The sequence below is a fragment of the Aedes albopictus genome, unplaced genomic scaffold (genome assembly GCF_035046485.1).
Source record: "Aedes albopictus strain Foshan unplaced genomic scaffold, AalbF5 HiC_scaffold_614, whole genome shotgun sequence".
Lineage (NCBI taxonomy): Eukaryota > Metazoa > Arthropoda > Insecta > Diptera > Culicidae > Aedes > Aedes albopictus.
In genome coordinates, this window is record NW_026917437.1 from 1 (window position 1) to 21792 (window position 21792).

Sequence of the window (21792 nt, forward strand, 5' to 3'; positions counted from 1 at the left end):
TGTTGTTGAGATAGCTTTTTCGTCTTCATTTTGGCGTACCGTTTGTGGGACTTTTCGATGGCTTCCTTCATCTCGGCCACGTACTCGTCGTACTTGAGCCGATCCTTGAACCAGGCAACTAGGGAAAGAAATCGGGTTTGATGTTGAATTATTCTATTTTATTGTATTGTATTGTAAGAAGCAAAACTTACCGTACAGCGAATCACTGAAGATCACCAGCGAGGACAGTTTGAACTTCTTCCCGCCGTCCCACGTGACGGCATCGAGCACCTCGTCGCTGACGATCATGGCCAGGGCGTTCATCACGATGTTTTCATCACATTCCAGCTTGATCTTGGTTAGATACTCGAACAGTTTATTATACAGACTCTCGTCGCTGCAGATGCCCTTGTTCAGTTCGATCAGCTCCTTCAGCGTCCTCAGCGGGAACTTGAAGCTGGCCTCCACGCTGATGCAGTTCGGATCGGTGGCCAACAGGCCCAGGTTGGTGGCCGTTGTGGGAACAACGGTGGTTGTTCCGGCTTCCTGTTTCAACGCTGCTAACCGATTGAAGCTCTGCTCGGCCACCACCTTGAGCAGTTCCTCGATGTTGGTCAGCTTCTTCAGTATCAGCTTGATGTCGTCGGACTGTGAGGAAACCGGATGTTGCAGCTGCTGTTGTTGCTGTTGCACTGTAATCCCACCGCCGGTGCCGATGGTGATTCCAGTGCCACCGGCCATTATCGTACCCATGACGTTGTTCATGGCCCCACTATTGCTATTGCTGGACGATGTGGTCGTGGCCACACAGGAAGACGAAGGCTCCTGTTGCCGGACTCGTCGCAGCTCCTCCGAGTCCATACTGTGTTCGTCGTCGTAGTCATGATCTCCGGATGTCGCTGAAAAGGCAATTATGATTAAATATGAGGGGCCCATATAGCCACACCTGTAAAGCTGTACAATCCCATTACTTACAGGGCTTTTCGTCGTGTTTGTCCTTGTCTCGGAATTTCTTGATGATTATGTGAATATCGTCCGAAATGGGAATCCTCCTCTTCTTCGCTGCAATAAAGACCAAATCAAATTAGGATTCTATTTACCCAGTTCCCCCCAAACCCCGCACTTACACGTTGTGGCATAGTTATGGCAATTGTCCATTTCTGGGCCGTGCCGGATCTACCGCGAAGATCGTTCGCGATCCGTTGCCGTTCCGGAACTTTGTGCAAAACGTAAACACCAACTCCCGCGTAACAATCTTCCCCGTTGAACCGTCGGGCGCGCACTTCGTTCGTCACCAAATCACTTGATCCGGATCGTCACCGTACTAGTTCCTATCGGGGCGGTCCATTTCGTGAGTAAGACCGGATAATTTACGCGAAATTTTACGAAAATCTTGCGGAACAGTCCTCCCCGGGGAGCCAATTTCGTGTATTTTTTACTGATTTGACAGTTTGCTCTTCGCATTTCGCGGATGAAAGATGGCAGCCAAAACAACGGTCAGCGGGGTGAGGTATATTTACTTGGCCCTTTTCGGTCAGACTTGCGGAATGAACTTACATAGCAAATTTTGTTCTGATGAACTCAATTGCTAAAAGAATAGAGTAGGTCGACCTTATTCATTTCAATTCATAGATTTTTTTTTCATTAGTTTCGTTTTAAAATAGCCTTTTGCAATACATCTTTGCTTCTTGACGAAATTCTGCTGTATACGAGGTACGAATAAATCTAAATCACTAATTGAACAATAGTAATATCGAGCGAATCAGCAAAGATCAGATTGCCGAGTGTGCCCGTCCAAATCGTGGTTCATTTTGTTGAGTTTAATCCAGTTCAGGCCGAATATTCCTATACACGCTAAGATCAGTTTACCTATTTTTCTAAAATATGGGTAAATTTTATTCAAAATTGCGTAAACTTTACGCAAATATGGGTAAATAAAACTCATATTTTGGAAAAGTGCACAACCGCATTTATAGGTAATATTAACCCATATTTGGCTTACAATTACTCATATTTGTGTCCACATTACCCATATTTGAGTTCTGTTTACCTATATTTGAGTATCATTTACGCATATTTGCGGTTGTGCACTTTTTGGAAAAAAGGTAAACTGATCTTAGCGTGTAGGTGCAATCTGCAAAATAGAGGCTCTCTTTGTTCCGATTCGATTACGATGTCACAGTAGAGTCAGTCTAGTTAGAGTCTGACGGACTGTCACTCTTGATCGGAGCCAATCAAGCATGACGTCACGGTGTAGCATTTATCGGTGAGGACACTATGACGTCATGCTCGATTGGCTCAGGTCGAAAGTGACAGTCCGCCAGACTCTAATTATAGGGACTCTATGTCACAGTGGACATGAGCGAAAACGGAGAGCTGTTTGCAGTTTGCATAGAGTTTTGTGGCAATAACGACATGGTGATTGGGGGATCGCTCTTTCCTCATCGACCAGTGCACAAAATGACATGGGTTTCCCATGATGGCGTCACGGAGAATCAAATCGACGGAGCCTTCTTTATGTGCGGAACAAACGTTGCGCCGACATTGCGTCCGATCAACATCTCCTAATCGGCGAAATCCGACTGCGCATTGCCAGGATCCAGCAACAGGAGGAGAAAATTGGGCGCCGATTTAACACACGCCGACTGGAAGACGCTGCGGTGAAAAGGTCCTTCGTCGAGGAGCTAGAGAACCGTGCTGGAAGCGTTGAAGATCAATGGAGCGCCATCAAGAACGCCTCCATCGCCACCGCCGAGAATAATTTAGGTGAGCTACGCACCCGAAGGAAGCAGTGGATCACTGATGATACCTGGAGGAAGATAGAGGAGCGAAGGAACGCTAAAGCCGCGATAGAGCGAGCAAAAATACGAGGAGCCCAAGCCGTAGCCCGTTAGCGCTATTCGGCTCTCGAGAAGGAAGTGAAACGCTTATGTAGACGGGACAAAATAGCGTGGGCGGACTCCCTAGCCGACGAAGGCGAGAAAGCCGCAAACATAGGCGACATCCGTCTCCTCTACGACTCGCTCTACGATGTGTCACGTCGCCTTAGTGGGACCAAGATGAATGCTACGATGCCCGTGAAAGACAACTCTGGACAGTTACTGACCGACCCTGCTGACCAGTTGAAACGCTGGTTCGAGCACTTTTGAAACCTTTTTCAAGTGTCGGTCACGCCATCAACACCTCAGCATGATCCGCCAAGGGTTTGACCGAGGGTTCGACGCATTACACGTGTCAACACCGAAGCTCCATCAGTGCAGGAGGTAGAAACAGCCATGAAATCGAACAGAGCCCCAGGGGTGGATCGCATATCAGCTGAGATGCGCAAAGCTGACCGCGTAGTATCCGCACAACTACTGCATCAATTATTCTGCATTATTCTGCAACATATGGGAAACCGCGACATTTCCGGCCGACTGGATGCAAGGCGTCTTAGTGAAGGTACCCAAGAAGGGTGACCTGACTGTATGTGATAATTGGCGGGGTATCATGTTACTGTGTATCGTTCTGAAAGTCCTCTGCAAAGTGGTCCTAAACCGGATACAGGAGAAAATTGACGCAACTCTCCGACGACAGCAAGCAGGATTCCGTGCCGGACGATCATGTATGGACCATATTGTCACGCTCCCTATCATCCTGGAGAAAATCAATGAATTCCAAGAGTCTCTCTACCTTGTGTTCATTGATTACGAAAAAGCTTTCGACCGTCTCAATCACGGAAACATGTGAGAAGCCCTCAGGCGCAAGGGTGTTCCTAAGAAAATAATCGGCCTCATTGAAGCACAGTACAGAGCATTTTTGTGCAGAGTACTGCACAATGGTGTTTTGACCGATCCCATCCGGGTCGTTGCTGGAGTGAGGCAAGGATGTATCCTATCAACGCTACTGTTCCTCATCGTAATCGACGATATCCTGGTTGGTGCGATTGACAGTGCTTGAAATCGAGTGAATATGAATGGTACGATCAGTCATCAGCGCCAACTACCACTACGAACGAACACGCACAGGAAGCAAGGAGAAACCGAACCAACCGCGACCACTATTCCTCATCGGTCATCGGTCGGTTGGCTGCAATGGCAATTTTTGATTGAATGTCGGTCTTGATTCCAACCGGATAGACAATACCGCCGACGACCAAACTGATAACAAAAAAACTTGGCTGTCATCGATACACACTGTTTCGAAATTACTTATTGCATCTTGCTTTGCTTTATAGATTACCGTGCCAATGTTCAATCGTCTAAAATATTTGTTCACACGTCAAACACCAAGGAAAGTAGCAAGTAAACAAACCGATTATTCCATGCACCACCCAAAAAGTGTAACCGACGCTTAAAATTTCTAGCAGTGAAACGAACCAATGTATGCTGAAACCGGTGGGAACATATTGTGGTGTGACAAAAAATTTCTGCAGGGGGTCGAATACGGTGCAAAAAAAGCAATAAAAGCAGGGTTTTTTAAACGTTCAGACCATTGAAAAACGGTACATTTCAATGTAGCTGATACATTCTATTGTAAACCAATGGTTTGAACGCTGAATCCAAAAGTAACAATGAATTCAAATGTTAATCTATTATTTGTCTATGTAACAATGAAATCTAATGTGACCCAATTGTAATCATTATAAAGAATCAAATTTTAAAATATACTGTATAATACATTCACAATAGAAAGCAATGTTAACATAAAAATCTATTGTTTTTCAATTGTTGTGCCCATAGCCTTAATTGTTCGTTTTTATACGGGTGGTGAAGCATATTGACTGGTAACGATTATTTCTCACTTGCTGCGGTAAGACTGAAGATGCGTAAATGATTCAGTGGATTTATTTTTTGCTCAAAACTTGTAGAAACAATCATTTTGTTTATAAGAGAATGATGGACGTGACTATTGTAATCGATTTAATTCGAGTTTATGTCATTTGCACTGTAATAACGAGATAAAAATCAAGTAAATGCATTGCCGTATACACCGGCGAAGAGAGAGACTCAGAGAGCCGCACGGCGCTGAATCGTCGTCCTTCACTCTCACTCATATTTTGTATTACTCCTGCTCCCACTTGCTTCAAAAGCATGTTAGCCAATGAAGGCATATTGCTACCCGGATAAAAAATACAATAGAAAAACATAGGATTCTAATGTAACAGTACCATTGAAAACCGTGCTCTCACAATAGAATTCAATGTTAAAATAACAATAGAAAAACAATAGAATCAAATGTTTCCAACAATAGAATCAAATGTGAATGAGCATTTCACATTGAATTCAAGAGCAAATTTTCAATACGTCCTAAGTAACAAAATAAACAAAAATGAGGTTTTTGCATATTTTAATACCTATTAAACAGCTTTATGCTGTGTACCAAGATCGCAAGTCAAAAGTAGTTAAAAACTTTTGAAATTAAAAAAAATCAAAATGACTTAAGTAACAAAATGAGCACTTTTCACATGTGTCGCTTTGTCGGTAGAATGACTTATGTAACGCGCATAACCCCCAGCTGACGTAAGTGCGCTGTCAAAACGACCAAAGTAACAAAATTATGTAAACACTACTCAACAGTGTTTACGCCAACGGAACATCATCACCAAATACTTTCCCGGTGGAAGCACTAAAAGACCGTGTGGGTGTGATTGGCCTCCTAAAGTGAGGTTAAGTTTTGTGAAATCCCATTTCGTATTTTAGTGATTGAGTCCTTCCAGATAAAATTCAATGTGGGATCGGGGTAGAAAAATTCATTTTATCGATAAATTTACCAAAAAATTGATGATTAAACTGATGGGGAGCTGGCATTTCCCTTTCAAACTTCCAAATTTTCACGACATAACCTCTACTTTTAATCGCCAATAGGACGGAGCAAGGTGAGTATCTCTCAGCTTTCAGAAGGATCAGGGTCAGGCGGGTCTCCTCTGTATTCAGACTGCATTAGAACGATTAATTCTTTCAGGAAAACTTGCAGACCAGTCAGCGACGACTGCTGAAGGTGACCCGAGATCGATTTTCCCTGTTGAACCGGCTGCTGCAGCACGAAAAAACCGATCTCACGACGTCGGAAAGCGAGGAAACCGTACCGTCGGATGATTCCTCTAAAACGGAACCAACCCCAACCGTGGGCAGGAAGCGCAAGAACGACGTCCCCCCCATCGAAAAATGCCTCTTCGATGCGCAAAGATCTTTCGATGCGGGGGAAACCCGCCTCAAAGAAACAAGTTCCCCAGCAAATGGTGCTCCAGCAGCAGGCAATTCTGTAGCAACAGCGACAACCAGGCGCAGCTTTTGGCCCAGCTGCACTAGCAGATTTTGACCTGCAGCACCAGATCGTATAAATAATCATCACACCACCAACAGCACCAACAAAAGAAGTAACACGGTAACACCAGGAAGGCCATCTGACCACAGAGGAAGTCGAGCAGCACCTGCAGTCCTGGGCTCAAGCCATGCTAGAGGTAGTCCCTGAGGGAGAACTCCCGAATGAGATCCAGCGCATTCTCGGTTCCGTCGTCGCTGCATACAGCAAGAGCTAGTGATGCTTGGTCTAACACAGGTAGAGCGGAAGTGAACTGACCACACGGGACAAAAAGCGCTCCCAAAGTTGAGGCAGCAATAGCTTTTTCTCGTCGTCGTCGTCACCTACTTCTAAGACCGTGTGTAGGGTAGAACAGAGCAGAATGAGTACCCGTCAGTTTTCTTACTATTGATATTAATTCATTTAAATAAGTTCGTCCAATTTATCAATAGAAAGGTTGTCCTGCGTGCACTTTTAGTAAACTCCAGATAATCCTTAGGGTGCTCATCTTACTCCGCTCCACCCTACAACCACTAGCAAATATCTTTTCTAATAAAGTTTTGAACTACAAAGAAATTTGACTCCAGTTGCTTTTTGTGATACATGCTGGGATACATGCCTATTCATTTATAAAAAGTGCTCATTTAGAATTAGTAGGCATTTTCTCAGCACAGATTTCACATGTCCTCTCAGGTTGCGAGGTGACGCATTGCACGATGCTTTTGAAACCAAATATGTACTTCCCTTAAAACTTCCAAACTATTTTTTTATTATTTTTATTTATTTCGTACCTAGAAACTATTTGCAGTACCCTGTATATATTAAACCCCCTCGTGAAATCTCATATAACACTGATTTGACATTGAAGAAGAAATCAATTTAGATGTACAATTTGCGGATAGTTCATTCTGCCCCACCTGTGGTGGTCACCATACTACGTGCGGTCCATTTCGGTATGTGCTTTAGACTGCTGGTTGATCTGCCTGCGGACCACAGAAATCATTTCTAAACTGTCCAATGCTTCCGTTATCGTGGATAACACCGTGATACTTTTGATCTCCCGGTGTCCGCGGTCGTCTCTATCGCTACCTTGACCTCTTCGTTCACCGCCGCCGAATCAGCTAGTTAATTCGTTTTCTCTCTTTGGCCCGAGCCCAGAAGCATTGCACAGTACACCGACAAGCACCCGGTCAGTGGCCACGGTCCTGGATGAGCTGCAGCTTGCAGCCAGATTCGCCATGGATCTTCTCGTCTTGATCATATGTACTTATTCATAGGTATGACATCCTTTTCCGATAAAGTCGACTTCGGAAGGAAGACTTCAGCCTGTGTCACTTGCTGAAACAATAAAATAATCACTATTGAATCAAATCGTTCTTAAAAACTCAAGAAATTACCTTTATTGCAAGAGGAATCCGTTTGGCTTAAGTGCCAATTTTCACATAAACAGAACGACGTAAGTAACTGACTTAACCAACATGACAGCTGGCAACATGACGTAAACACACCGACGAAAGCAACATAAATTTGCATAACGCGACGTAACGCACCCGACGAAAGTAACCGAGAGGTTTCAGTAATGACTTAACAAAATGTCTTATTTACTTTTTCTGACGCCAAGCGACGTAGAATTGTTTTGATGCAAAAATCTAATGTTTTTTTGAACTTTATTCAGATTTTCAATTAGGAAGCAATAAATGCTGTTATCTGATGTCGTTTGTGCGTATTTATTATACTGGTTTCGGTTTCAACGTTAAATATGAATTAAAAACGAAAACCAAAACTTTGAGTTCGATTTTCTCGATCAAATCAAAATGTTACTTAGGGCATATTGAAAATTTGCTCTTGAATTGTATAGGTTGTTAAGTATCGTAACAATACAAAAAAGGACTTTTTTCCATACAAGTTTTTTCGCAAAACAGAAGATTCTAATGTAAATGAAATGTTGGTAATACATATACGGTGAATCAAATATACCGTAGATTTTTATGTATTTGTATTGTTTTGAACTGTTGAATATGCCAAGAAGTGTCTGTTTTGAACTGTGATCTTACATTAGATTCAATGGTTTGGAGATGGTTTTCTATTGTGAAACAGAAGGTTCTTATGTTTTCGAATTGTTTCAAAAAGTGAATTGCACGGTAAACGTATTGTTTTGGGTAGTGATTTTATTTATGGTTAGACATTTGATTCAATTGTTTTGGAACTGTTTTCTATTGTGAAACAGAACATACTGTTTGTACTGTATTTACATTGAATTCAATGGTTTGGGTATCGTTTTCTATTGTGATACCTTGTGTGATACAGAAGATTCTTATGTTTTCGAATTGTTTCAAACAGTGAATTGCACGGTAAACGTATTGTTTTGAGTAGTAATTTTATTACTGATTCCACATTTGATTCTTATGTTTTCATATTGTTCTTTGAGCAGTGACTTAATAACACATCAGATTCTATTGTTTTGGGATTGCTTTCAATTGTGATTACGGAACATACTGTTTTGCCCTATCCAATGGTTTGGGAATTGTTTTCTATTGTGAAACAGAAAATTCTATTGTTTTGGAATAGTTTTATTTTACAAGCGATTTTGAACATTTTGGCATGATTTGATCTATTAAGAAATTTTCTGCTTTTTACTTTTGTTACTGATTGCTTGAGAAAATTCTGAAAAACAGTGAATCTGAACTATCTTTATGCATTTGGACTAGAAGCTTGTATATTTTATGATACATTCAGGGCTACATTTTAAGAACACAGATCGAACAATTATCTAATATTTGGATCAATCATGTCGTAAATCGAGTAATGTTTAATTGCATTAATGATTGAAGCTTAGGCTCCCATGCCCCACTGGCCAGATAACTGGGTTTAGCAGACTAAGCATTATATGTGGCAACACTATAAGCGGCATGATGGAACCGTGCCTAAGCGCGCTAAGTGTTATTAGACCACTAATGTAGTTGCATTTAGTGGGTGATGAGGTACAAAAGTAACATTACAGCGTGCTTAACCATTATTGTAGCACTAAAAAAACTCGATGTACTACAACTTGAACCTATACTTGAAGATCGTTCGAAGCCGTAAAATGCAAAATATTGCATAGATTCGTTAAATGTTGACTATACACAAGCTTCTATATAGTTTGAATAGTTCTTCAAATATTCGAATCACTCATGTCTGAAGTAACGTCTAATTGCATTAACGGTCGAAGCTTAGGCTCCCATGCCCCACCAGCCAGATAACTGGGTTTAGCAAACTAAACACTATATGTGGCAACACTTTTTGCGGCATGATGGAACCGTGCCTAAGCGCGCTAAGTGTTATTAGTCCACTAATGTAGTTGCATTTAGTGGGTTATGAGGTACAAAAGTAACTTTACAGCGTGCTTGACCATTGTCCTGGCAATGAAGACACCCGTTAGACTAAAGCTTGGAACCCATAGCATAAATTTGCACCGATTGAGTCAAACTTATGATATGTGTTCCAGTCTTAAAGAGCGAACGTATATAAGAAGACCTTTCTTAACGTCCATATGCCAAAGATTGTTCTAATTCAGTAATAAACTTAATGAAACGCGTTCCATTCATCCTATATTAAAAAACCTTCCAAAGCGACCAAATGCAAAAGATTGTTTCAATTCAGTAATATGTTTCGTTTTTTAATTATGGAAAAATGAAATGATCGATTTATCTTTTTTATAGAGACTTTCAGCCAGGAAAAATGAAATGAGCCCTTTTCAAAAGTTAGTTTAGAAAACGAAAAAAATATCTAAAAAGTGGGTTAAAAAACTCTTCTAGATGATTTCACTATATAACAAAAAAGGTCGAACCAACCCTGCGAACTTGCCTGTGAAAGTGTGATCGCTACCAGCCCTACCCTGCCAACTCAACTTCCCGTACCTAAGTGCAAACAAAACCTACTTACTTAAATCACGGCATCAAGTTTGCAACGGAATTTCCTGCCTAGTAAGGCGTGGATTTTGATGGTTGCCTTTACTTTGACGGTGACCTGCTAGCGGCTGTCCAATGTCCATCAGTTATGGGGCTGAGCTGCAAGGGTGATAGAGCTGCTGGTGCGGAAGGCTCTGTTGTCGCTCTGCATGGTGCAGTGGTCCCGCTCGAAGAAATCCAGAGTCTACAGTGTGAGGACGTAAATGATAGGAAGTTTAATTACGTGCTGTCGCACTGATCCGGAGGACCCGATTTTCACATACTGATTTGTGCTCCGAAACTTACCTGGGATGCAGTGCGTATTCGCAACGATCCACCGTCACAGATTCCGACGCAATTTAACTGGAACGCCCCGAACCGAACTGGGGCACTGTCGAAGATTTTACGTTTTGTTTCGCGATCACAACAAACACGCAAAAAAAATTCAACACAAACGTGTATGAAGGTTACGCAAAATCGGTCAAATCCCATAGTGGTTTCGCAGCGCGGTGTCACGAACACTAATGCAAATCTACTGGTTGAAAATATGTCCATTTGATTTTGCTGGGAACAGCTGATCTTTGTTTACTATTTTCAACCAGTAACTCAAATGGTGTTCGTGTAATGCAGCGTGTACGTACACGCAACACTATTAAAAGCAGAAACCACTATGGCACTCATCCAGAGTCATGAAGTTTGGTGTGAATCTGAATAATAACAATGGAATCTAATGTAAATCTACTGTATGCCCATTGAAAAATTTGTAACAATGAAATCTTATGTTATTCTACTGTAAGCTCATAGAAAACCCTGTAACAGTGAAATCTGATGTTAGTCTATTGTAATCGCTTCAACAAATGAAATTTTGAAACGTGCTCTACAATACAGATACCATAGAAATCATTGTTAACATAAGAATTCATTGTTTTTCCATGGTTTTTACAATTGATCCAATGGTTCATTTTTATACGGGTACCGCTTTGGGTTAAAAAGCGCCGGTCAAAGAAGAGCAAATTTTGATTCGTCTGAGGTAAAATGCTTCAATTTTCAAGCGCTGGCGATTGACCGTGAACCAAATCGTGGATTGCTGTGGCAACCCATTACCATGACTTCAAACTGGCTGATGATGGTGCTCTCCTAGCTCAAAGGTGCTCTGATATGCAGAGCAAGCTCGATGATCTTGCCAATCATCGGCAGGTCTTAGCATCAACGTCAACAAGACCAAATCGTTGAATGTAAACACGATCAACCCTTCCAGCTTTACGGTAGCTGGGCAATCAGTGGAGAATGTTGAAAGCTTCCAATATCTTGGTAGTCAAATGGCGGCCGATGACGGCACCAAGATCGACATAGTTGTACGGATCAAGAAGGCGAGGGCTGCTTTTGCGAGTTTAAGAAATGTATGGAAAAACAACCAGATCAGTCGACGCACCAAAATACGAATTTTTAACTCGAACGTAAAATCTGTGCTACTATATGCCAGTGAAACCTGGTGTGTTTCAGCGGAGAACACGCAACGGCTGCATGTCTTCATCAATAGATGCCTGCGGTATATAATTCGTGCATGGTGGCCTCACAATTGGATCTCCATCGTCGATGTCATCAAAAGCCGATAGCGACAGAAATTCGGGAGCAAAAGTGGAGGTGGGTCGGCCACACTCTACGCAGGGGCAGAAACGAAATCTGCAAACAAGCGTTAGACTGGAACCCAGCAGAGGCAGATCCAGAGGCTCATGGCGGCGCAGCCTCAATAACGAAATCAAGCAAGTCAACAGAAATTTGGCCTGGCCACAGGTCAAGGCGATGGCTGGCAATCGCCCAGGATGAAAATCTTTCAATTAAGCCCTCTGCACCACCGAGGGTGCCCAGGACTGAAAGTAAAGTAAGTAAAGTGGACATTTTGACAATTTGTGATGTGTAGATCGGAAAAGGATTGTTTATTCTACCATCCGACGCAAGTAGTAAATCAAAATTTATACATACAAGCACGTTATAATCGAAAGCGAGAAGACTTGAAGAGAGCCTCTCATCAGCACTTAGGACCTATAGAAATGTTCGGCCTGAGTCCTGGCCTGAGTTAATCCACAAACTTATTTAAATGAGTTTATGATGGAATCATGCACATCAATCACCTTATACTATCAACAGTACATTGTTAGCCGGGGCCCGTGGCGTAGTTGGTCACACGTTCGCTTCATATGCGGATGGTCATGGGTTTGATTCCCAGCCCCGGCACTTGCAATTTTTCGTCAGTTGCTTTTCCCCCGAGAGCAACTGACACTGACCCTCTTCTGAGCCCCATGGCTCAAACGGACCCGGATACCTGGACATCGGCGAACTGCTACTCATAATGGAACCCCAATCGGACTGGAAAGGAACAATGGCCATCCATCATCATCCTTGTGCTCATCATTCTACTAGGTAAAGAGTAGAAAAGTGAAAGCAGCAGAAAGGCAACCAGTTCGATAAAGAATAATAGAATACATCTAGGCGCTGTACAATACTGTAAGTGCAGCTGTCAATTGAAATCGCTCACGTAGTGCCCTACAGGACAATAGAGCTGTAAATTAGGTTAAGTGATTAAGAATAAAAAAACAGTACATTGATCACGAAAAAAATCGAAACGTTAAGGACTAATAAAAAGGCAATTTTGGATTATATGTTCGTTTTATTTTCAACCGAATACCCACTAATTGCTCTGCTTGTGTTTTAATCATGATTCACAATTATTTCATCGGTGTCTTCCTCTTGTTGCACGATTGCGGTTCTGTATCTTACATGCAATTTTCCTCAGTTGATTCCGGTAGTCATTGACAGTAGAATATTCCGTTTTCCAAACATCTAAAATGTTAAGAATTTTTAGAACAGCAGTGAAAATATAAGAAAATGTCTATCCGCACCATAAAGCAGCTGGTTGAAAATGTAGAATGACATCATATTTATCTCAGCATCGCAGAATCCGAGCTCATTGATCAGACTCTCCGTAACGAAATCCCTCAAAATCGGCTCTAGGTTACGGCTGTGCTTCTGAATGGTTGCACTTAAGAAGTTGACCTGCAAATAAAGTAAAATTTATCAAAACCCAATCATCACCTATCCCCGCTTCCAAACTTACAAAAGACACGAACGACTCCTGATCGGTCGTGATCGATTCCTCCAACTCCCGCAGATCGTCCACCCGGTTGATCGGAAATTCCACCAACTTCAGCTCGTCCTGCTCGATAAACTCCCCGATCAGATCGTTATCGTCGGAATCGATTTCGATGCGGTTCGGTTCGAACTCGACCATCTCGTCGTGCTGCTGCACCTGCATCGGTTCCACCGGCGGGGATTGACTTGCCATGGCCGTCGTCAGCGTACCCGGGGCCGCCGTTATAAATTGCCTGTTCAGAAGACCGTTCATCTGGACGGCGCTAATGCTATCCGATTGGGCATTCATGTAGATGATATTTTCCAGATTCTTTTCGATGCCATCCAGCCGGGCTATGATGGATTTGAGGGTTTCCGGGTCGAACTCGGTTTCGTTGGGATCGGCAAAAGTTTTAGCTATTTTCTGGATGACGGCTGGGGAGGAAAACATTTGAAAGTGAGGTTAAGGGGAAGCATGTTGGAATCGAATTTGAAATTTCAGGGTGTCTAGTCATTAACGAGAAAAAATCGGAGATATTGCAGGTACCGGGAAAACAATTGGTTCAGGAATTCGGTAACTCATGACGTAGTTGGAGATCGAACTATTTTGACTTTAAAATGTCCTTAATCTTCTCAAATGCATGTTGGCACCTGGGTGTTCTAGATACTACACACGAAAAACAAAACAAAACTTCACAGAACTTTAAGAAAATGAATTAAATGCTTTGGCTGTTTTCCTACTCTCCGCATCGACCAATGTGGCGCCAGCTTCTATGCGCGAAAAATCGCTAAAAGTAAATCGCAAAAATTTTGTATGGCGAATAGCATCTAAAAGGCGTATTTCTCGAAGTGGAACACAATATTTGAAAAAATATTTCTGGCTTTCGATTTGAATAGGTCGAATCTACATAGGAATCACAGCAAACTTAGGACCTATTAAAATCGAACGCCTGATTTGGTAGCAGTTGTGCACAATGATGACCGGTTCGGTGCCTACCAAATATTTTTTCGGTAAAAGCTTTTCATTTCGAGAAATTCGAGTTTAGATGCTTTTTGCCATACAAAATAAAATTATTTTACTCCTGCTGACCAACATTGAACGCACTCCCTGCGGGTAATCCATTGCCGTTTGTCAACAACAATCAAGACATCTTCTATAAATATCGTTAGTTTTCGTTTGCTGTGTAAGGCTGAAGTTGATTTTAATGCTCCACTATGATTCATTTTCAATGAATTACCTACATCGGCTGTTTTCCTACTCTCCGCATCGACCAATGTGGCGCTAGCTTCTACAAGGGGAATGACATATCCTTTTCTAACCGGAATATCCGCATTTATCCGTTTCTAACTGTCGCTAACCGCGTCTAACCGATGCTCACATAGCAGCTCGCTTAGCAACGGTTAGCGACGGTTAGAAACGGATAAATGCGGATATTCCGGTTAGAAAAGGATATGTCATTCCCCTTGAGCTTCTATGCGCGAAAAATCGCTAAAAGTAAATCGCAAAAATGGCGAATAGCATCTAAAGGCAAATTTACCGAAGTGGAATACATTATTCGAAAAAATATTTGGTAGTGGTTGTGCACAATGGTGACTACTATTAAGCCTACCAAATATTTTTTTCAGTAAAAGCTTTCTATTTCAAGTAATTCAAGTTTAGATGCTTTTCACCATACAAAATAAAATGGATTTACTCCTGCTGATCAACTGTGGGTGTGCGCCAAGCGGGTAGTCCATTTTTGTTCAACACTTCGAAAGAAACGCGCTTGACTGCATTTTATTATTGTCGCGCTTATCTTTTATTAGAGTCCTGCGGCGGTCGTACGCTCGCAAGGCATACCGCCGCATGACAGTCGCAAAGCAAAACAAAAGAAAAAATGTTCCCGCCAAAAACAAAAGCACGTGGGTTTCGCGAAGTGACAGATGTTTTTGAATGTATTTGTGACGAACGGCAAGAGTGGCTCAGTGGAATGAGTGTTCTTGCTGTCAAACCCCATATAATGGAATTATATTCTTTTAAATCTGGTGACGCTGTTATGAATACACAGGGGATTTTTCGGCTTTCAGTCTGTTAAGCGATTGAAACGAAAATATCTTTCTTACGCCCGACGTTTCAATGGGCTATGCCATCTTTTTCAAGGGTTCTGTAAAGGTCAATTGGCTTAGTTACATGAAGATACAAGAACATACAAAAAACTACTGTTATGAATAGTGACTGTCGCGCTAATATCAGAAGCCAGAGGCAGATAATCGCCATATTCTGATTTTTATTGAGAGGCATAATATTCAACATGCTAATAGATTACCCGCAGCGAGTGCGTTCAATGTTGGTCAGCAGGAGTAAAACCCAAGGGGAATGACATATCCTTTTCTAACCGGAATATCCGCATTTATCCGTTTCTAACTGTCGCTAACCGCGTCAAACCGATGCTCACATAGCAGCTCGCTTAGCAACGGTTAGCGACGGTTAGAAACGGATAAATGCGGATATTCCGGTTAGAAAAGCATATGTCATTCCCCTTGGTAAAACCATTTTATTTTGTATGGCGAAAAGCATCTAAACTCGAATTTCTCGAAATGAAACGCTTTTGCCGAAAAAAATATTTGGTAGCCTTAATAGTGCCCGGATAAAAAAATACCATTCATTACATAGTAAATATTATTAACATATGACTGGTTTTATCGTTCACAATAAAACACATAGTAGATATATTGTTACTTTTTACAATAGAAATCAAACCCATATAGTTCGTACAATAAGTGAACATTAGCTTTATTAGTTACTAATTGATTCGATTGTTTTCCAATAGTTCTATAATAATTTAAAGTTACTATCAGTAAAAATTAATTTAAGTTGTTTTTAAATAGTTGCAAAAGTGCCTGCAAAGTTCTCATGGACTTCTTATTAAAAAAGAGTTTATTTGTCAATTACACTTAAAAACAATTCGTAACAAATAAATAACAATAAATATTATTGTTGCTTGGATCATGTTTGTATAATCAAATACAAAATTACTTGACATATTTTTTATAGTTTTCGTTTTAAATTTGAATATAATAGATGTTTCGTTTAAGTTTCAACGACTGACAGACGTCAAGCCGTGTTGGCAGAGGAAGCTCTCAACAAATAACTGAGGAAGTACTTATAGAAAACTAGCTGAAAATCAGGTTTTAGCCAAGTGAGGATGTTACGACAAGAAAAAGATGAACAATGATTTTTCTAATGTTTTCCAATAAATTTAAGGAATCTAGTAAATAGTAAACTATCATTGATAACAATACAAATACATTTAGTTTAATGGGGTCAATTGAACCGATGCTAAAATAAACATGCAATAATATTTGTTGTTATGTAAACAGATTTCGCCTGTGAAAAACCAGAGAATTCATATTTCTCGCTAACATTTTTCCCCAGCATTTACAGATACTAATGGCCACATGAATTGTGAACGATTTATGGTATGGATCATACGACCTGAGGTCTGACTTGTGATATTTGGCAGTTATTTGAAAAGATTGAAGATAGATCTTATCAACAGCTGCCAAGCAATACATACCAGACAGACATCAGAGTGTTTGATTCTTATCCTAAAATGTGCATATCATTCTGGCGGCCGTTAGTGTTTGTAAATGCTGGATATAAATGTTAGCGGAAAATATAAATTCTATGGATTTTCAAAAGCGAAAACTGCTTACAAACAACAACAAATATTATTGTATTTTTATTGTAACAACGATTCATTTGACGCCATTCAATTAATTGTATTTGTATTGTAAGAACAATGAAAAAACATTAAGATATATTGTTTTCTTTTGAAAATTGCCTAAAAAATGTCTCATAAAAACACAATACATTCTATTGTTTTTCGCGAAAAAGTGTATGAAAATTTTCTCAAAATTTTATGGTTAAGATACATAACGACCACCATTTTTTATTGTAAAAGTGCCATTTACCATTCGCCGAATGGTATAGAACAATAGGGGTGATGGTGAGTGTGCTGTGTAAATTACAATACGTTTGATGGTGAATATTTTTCGAAAAAATGGTGTTGTAACAATAAAATTTATCGTATTTTTATGATATTTTTTATCAGGGATGGTCACCATTGTGCACAACCACTACTAAATATTTTTTCGAATAATGTGTTCTACTTTGAAGAATTTGCCTTTAGATGGTATTCGCCATACAATATTTTTTGCGATTTACTTTTAGCGATTTTTCGCGCATAGAAGCTAGCGCCACATTGGTCGATGCGGAGAGTAGGAAAACAGCCGATGTATTATGTTTCCAGTTCAAAACCGAATTAGCGACATTTTTTCTTTGACTTCCGCTGCTTTTGCCTTGCGTTAAACACAATGTCGGAAGTGGGGCGCTGTATTGTACACCTGGTGCTCTATACAGCGCCCCACTTCCGACATTGTGTTTAACGCAAGGCAAAATCAGCGGAAGTCAAAGAAAAAATGTCGCTAATTCGGTTTTGAACTGGAAACATAATAGTTAATTCATTGTGAAAATTGTGAATTGAGACATCAGGAAATTCCGTTTTGCTCCGGAAGAATTTCACGCAATGCCAAACGGGGACGGCTATTTGAGCCGTAGATTGTGTAGCGTGTAATTTTTTAGATTCTCAGGCATGAGGTTTAGCGAATGCCATGTAACGAAGTGACCCGAGGAACGCTTGCAGCGACGTGGCTGGCCATCTAGTGATTCCGTTCCGCTGATCAGCGGAAAACACTGTCCTCGTAGTTTGCTGCTGAAGACGTCCATCCAATGTGGCAGGCCCTCCAAAAAATAACCATAACCAGCCATAATTCCAGCTTCGTTGTGGCCCAGAGGTTTTCCAGCAACAAAGTGAGCACTTGTCGATGACGTCGGCTGACAGTACCAGGCTTTACGATGACCTGGCGTTGTGGAAAACTAACGACAGTCTGTAGAGTGACAGATACCGAGAAATACTGGGTAGTTTAAAGCTCGGAACCTCCAAGGTCAACCAGATATTCAAGATATAGCACACAGCGGTCAGATATCAATTAAAAAATTATTGGCCGCCACCATTTTCATAATTATTATACAAACAAATTAAATAAATTTAAACCAACATTTTGTGTTTGCTGATTATTGTACGAATGATACTGCTAGGACTGGAGTCTATTCAATCGACAAAATATTTTTTCAAAAGGGTCCGGAATCTCTATGATGTAACATATATAATTAGGTCATTGGTCCAGTTCAGCAGAATCCGATTCACCTATGCTGAGTTCCATGTCCCTGCTCGAAAAAATAAATGCTGACTAGCGACGGAACCGATGGCGTAAAGCAGTGGGAGAACTATGTAATTTCTCACATATTCGAGAGCAAAAACACTTTTTTTAGATGTATGAGCTCATGGATTTATCTTTACTTGCTTGATTTCAACAGATTGATCAATTTTTAGCAGATATGAATATAAGATTCCATAGTGAATATAATTTTAAACTATATGGGTTCCACAAACCAAGCGCACTTGTTATAGACGAAATTTGGAATGAGTAGAGGAAAACCAGGGAAACACGATTGTCAGTGAGCAGCGTTAAAAGCGCCGCCTCCTAGGCTTCATTCAAAAACGATGTACTGGGGGATTGGGGTGATTGAAATATGACGAAACCGGCGTCACGGGCGAATTGCCAGTTGCATATTGATTGTTGGTTATACCCTAGGCAAAGTGAGGCAAAGTATTGAGATTTCATTATTGATATTATTCCTTTACATGTATTAGAAAAAAAGCAATTAAGTTTATCCTCACTTTGCGTAGGGTATAACTTTTTTCACAGACGTTGGATCATTTTGCGGTCTTCGACAAAGTTGTTTGGCATATAGTCACCTACAATAATACCAAAGGGTGTGATTATTGAACGCTTACAGCGCCACCTAGCGGCAAAATTCGAAAACTTAAAGTTTCTGCATACATTTGGCCAAGTTTTCCCATACAAACTTTAAGCGTTTTGAGCGCCCCCTTAGGCTCAATTGATTTTGCTCAAATTTTGAACGTAGCTTCTGGGAGTCCAACACAACTGATTTTGGAGGTAAGACTTGGCATTTTTCAAAATTTTTGTTTTTCATATAAGTGTGGGCCACCTTAATATGCAACCAATACCCGATTACGCAGGCAAATTAGCGCATGAATAGTATGTGCTCTAAATTGTATGAGTCGCTGCTGTATGGTGCCTCATCAAAAGTATGAGTCGCACTAATGGAAAACATTTGTTTACCCCCATTGCAAAAATCCATGTCCCGGACACATAGAAGGAATGAAGATTTTTTTCCCAGTGTAGTAATTTCATTGCAACTGTATTTTGACTATCTTTTGAAGCCTTGAAAAATGATCATCAAGATTGTGTTATTTATGAAATGCTGGATGAAATACATAATATCTCTCTATCTGCAAGTTTGTGTTTCTTCTGGCGAAAAAGTTTTAAAATTGTGTAACAATCCAACTTTGAAAGCAGTCAGCAATAATATTCATCATGGGATTGAGTCAAATAATCTTAAATTTGGGTTGATTTGTATGAATAATAGATTCGTGAAAGTGTCGACCCCCTCGGATGAATATGCAAGTTGAAAATATGTACGCGCCTACAACTGGTGCATCTACCCTACATGAACACCCCAACTTACAGATGTCATCCTCGTCCTCCTCGATATCAATCTCGTCGATTCCGGCATCGGTACGGAACTTTTTCACCTCGATTCGTATGTCGTCCGATATGTTGAAACTCCGGATCGTCGTCGAGATATTCGACTGGACCACACTCATCCTGGGGCACAGCGATTTTCGCGAAAAACTCGACTGCACTTTGGACTCGCATCCGCCCGCAGAACCAAAACAAAACGAACTGCAGCAGTCAGTGGGTTCATTGCTTGACGGATGAACTCTGTGATGAACGTTAGAGAAAAAGGCCAAGTAAATAAGCGACACCTCACTCGGTTTGACAAAGTGCGTGCGCGTCTAAAGTCAAAACAAAAAAAATTCGTGTGTGCGGTTTTCATCGAACAAGCGGAAGAAAATTGAATTTTCCCTGAAATTTTCGCATGCAGCAGTGGTAAAAATAGTGGAAAACCATGGCTGACGCAGCGGCACGTCAGCTGCAGTACGAGTACAAAGCGGTAAGTGGCATTTTCGGTGATTTTAAGTCGATTGAAATTTCTGCGACGCACTAACCCAACTTTGCCCAAGATGGATTCCGCCCGCGGGCGACGTTCGGCAAACGTTTGCGGTGTAAATAAACAAAACTAATCGATCGGTACTTCCTACTTTCGATTCCAGAACTCGAATTTGGTTTTGCAAGCGGATGTCCGTCTGATCGAGAGGCCACGTCGAGATGAAGCTACCGGCGAGGTGCTGTCGCTGGTTGGAAAGCTGGAGGGCACGAGAATGGGAGATCGGGCACAGCGAACCAAACCGGAGAAGACCGAGGAGCGGAAGGCAAAGTACGTTACAAAGAACCATTCGCTTAAGGATTTTTGAACATTAACCAATATTCTTCCGATTTCAGACGCCAGAAGCGTGACGAAGCGCAGTACGACTTCAACAGCATGAAGGGTGCCACCCTGCTGACGGAGGGAATCGACGAGATGGTCGGTATAGTGTACCGTCCGAAAACGCAGGAAACCCGTCAGACGTACGAGGTGTTGCTCAGCTTTATCCAGGAGGCCATCGGCGATCAACCGAGGGATATCCTGTGCGGTGCGGCCGATGAGATTTTGGCCGTGCTGAAGAACGACAAGCTTAAGGATCGGGAACGGAAGCGGGAGATTGACGGGCTGTTGGGGACGGTGACGGACGAGCGGTTCGCTCTGTTGGTCAACCTTGGTAAGAAGATTACCGACTTCGGGGCGGATGCGTCGTCATCGGGTGGTGCGACGGGAGTGACCGAGGGCGAGCAGATTGATGATACCTACGGGATAAATGTGCAGTTCTACGAGTCGGAGGAGGAGAGCGACGAGGACAAGTACGGAGAGATCCGAGACGACGATGTGCAGGATGAGGGCGAGGAGGCCCGGGACGATGGCATTTTGCACGCTGAGAATGTAAGTAGTATTTTATATATTTATCTATGGATAACTCCGTCTACAAATTACGTAACGCTCAAGGGGAAGGGAGAATACGGCCCAGCATTGCAACCAATGCAAACAAAAAGTGTTGGGGAAGGAAGGGAACCAATATAGGGTATCGGTACTGGGAGCCTTCACTCCGTTACTAATGACTAATGATTAGTCAACTCTGCTGCTGCCTGGGAAATGGCCATTAGTAACACCTATTTTGCATGCAACGATATCCGCAATCCACCTGGAAACTCGCAAACGGTGAAGTTTGGAACCAAATTGGCCATGTGCCACCTAGACGTCATTGATGTTAGAACTTTTAGAGGTCCCAATATCACTATCTTGAAGTTAAGATTCGAACTCGGTTATAAACCGTGTTGGACTCTAGGA

General features: G+C 41.6%; 3 protein-coding genes and 1 pseudogene across 3 annotated transcripts; 2 read left to right on the forward strand and 2 right to left on the reverse strand.

Annotated features, from left to right (window-relative positions):
* Positions 1–8: 8 nt before the first annotated feature.
* Positions 9–1461, reverse strand: LOC109401504 (uncharacterized; the record flags this gene model as incomplete). The annotated part of the gene is made up of 4 exons (XM_019674083.3): positions 1107–1461; positions 955–1041; positions 192–878; positions 9–118 (listed from the first exon to the last, which is right to left on the reverse strand). Coding segments are annotated over exons 1-4 (915 nt in total), but the record flags the coding sequence as incomplete, so codon positions are not given.
* On the forward strand, positions 1458–7595 carry LOC115258043 (uncharacterized; annotated as a pseudogene).
* A 5243-nt stretch (positions 7596–12838) lies between these two features.
* LOC109401505 (uncharacterized) lies at positions 12839–20203 on the reverse strand. Its single transcript, XM_019674084.3, has 4 exons — positions 19975–20203; positions 13306–13754; positions 13091–13244; positions 12839–13031 (listed from the first exon to the last, which is right to left on the reverse strand). The coding sequence occupies exons 1-4, from the start codon at positions 20111–20113 to the stop codon at positions 12922–12924; spliced, it is 852 nt and encodes a 283-aa protein (XP_019529629.2). The 5' UTR covers positions 20114–20203; the 3' UTR covers positions 12839–12921.
* Positions 20204–20316: 113 nt separating this feature from the next.
* On the forward strand, positions 20317–21540 carry LOC115265216 (U5 small nuclear ribonucleoprotein 200 kDa helicase). Its single transcript, XM_062843888.1, has 3 exons — positions 20317–20463; positions 20624–20787; positions 20853–21540. The coding sequence occupies exons 1-3, from the start codon at positions 20419–20421 to the stop codon at positions 21523–21525; spliced, it is 882 nt and encodes a 293-aa protein (XP_062699872.1). The 5' UTR covers positions 20317–20418; the 3' UTR covers positions 21526–21540.
* Positions 21541–21792: the final 252 nt, after the last annotated feature.

What these genes read in the sequence shown, in the direction of transcription:
- LOC109401505 (XM_019674084.3), bottom strand. Translation starts at nt 20,113, where the DNA reads ATGAGTGTGGTCCAGTCGAATATCTCGACGACGATCCGGAGTTTCAAC. An exon ending in AGGAGTCGTTCGTGTCTTTT is followed by an intron (nt 13,245 to 13,305) that starts GTAAGTTTGGAA and finishes CTTTATTTGCAG; the next exon opens with GTCAACTTCTTAAGTGCAAC. An exon ending in TTTCAACCAGCTGCTTTATG is followed by an intron (nt 13,032 to 13,090) that starts GTGCGGATAGAC and finishes TTAACATTTTAG; the next exon opens with ATGTTTGGAAAACGGAATAT.
- LOC115265216 (XM_062843888.1), top strand. Translation starts at nt 20,419, where the DNA reads ATGGCTGACGCAGCGGCACGTCAGCTGCAGTACGAGTACAAAGCG. An exon ending in TGCAGTACGAGTACAAAGCG is followed by an intron (nt 20,464 to 20,623) that starts GTAAGTGGCATT and finishes TTTCGATTCCAG; the next exon opens with AACTCGAATTTGGTTTTGCA. An exon ending in ACCGAGGAGCGGAAGGCAAA is followed by an intron (nt 20,788 to 20,852) that starts GTACGTTACAAA and finishes TTCCGATTTCAG; the next exon opens with ACGCCAGAAGCGTGACGAAG.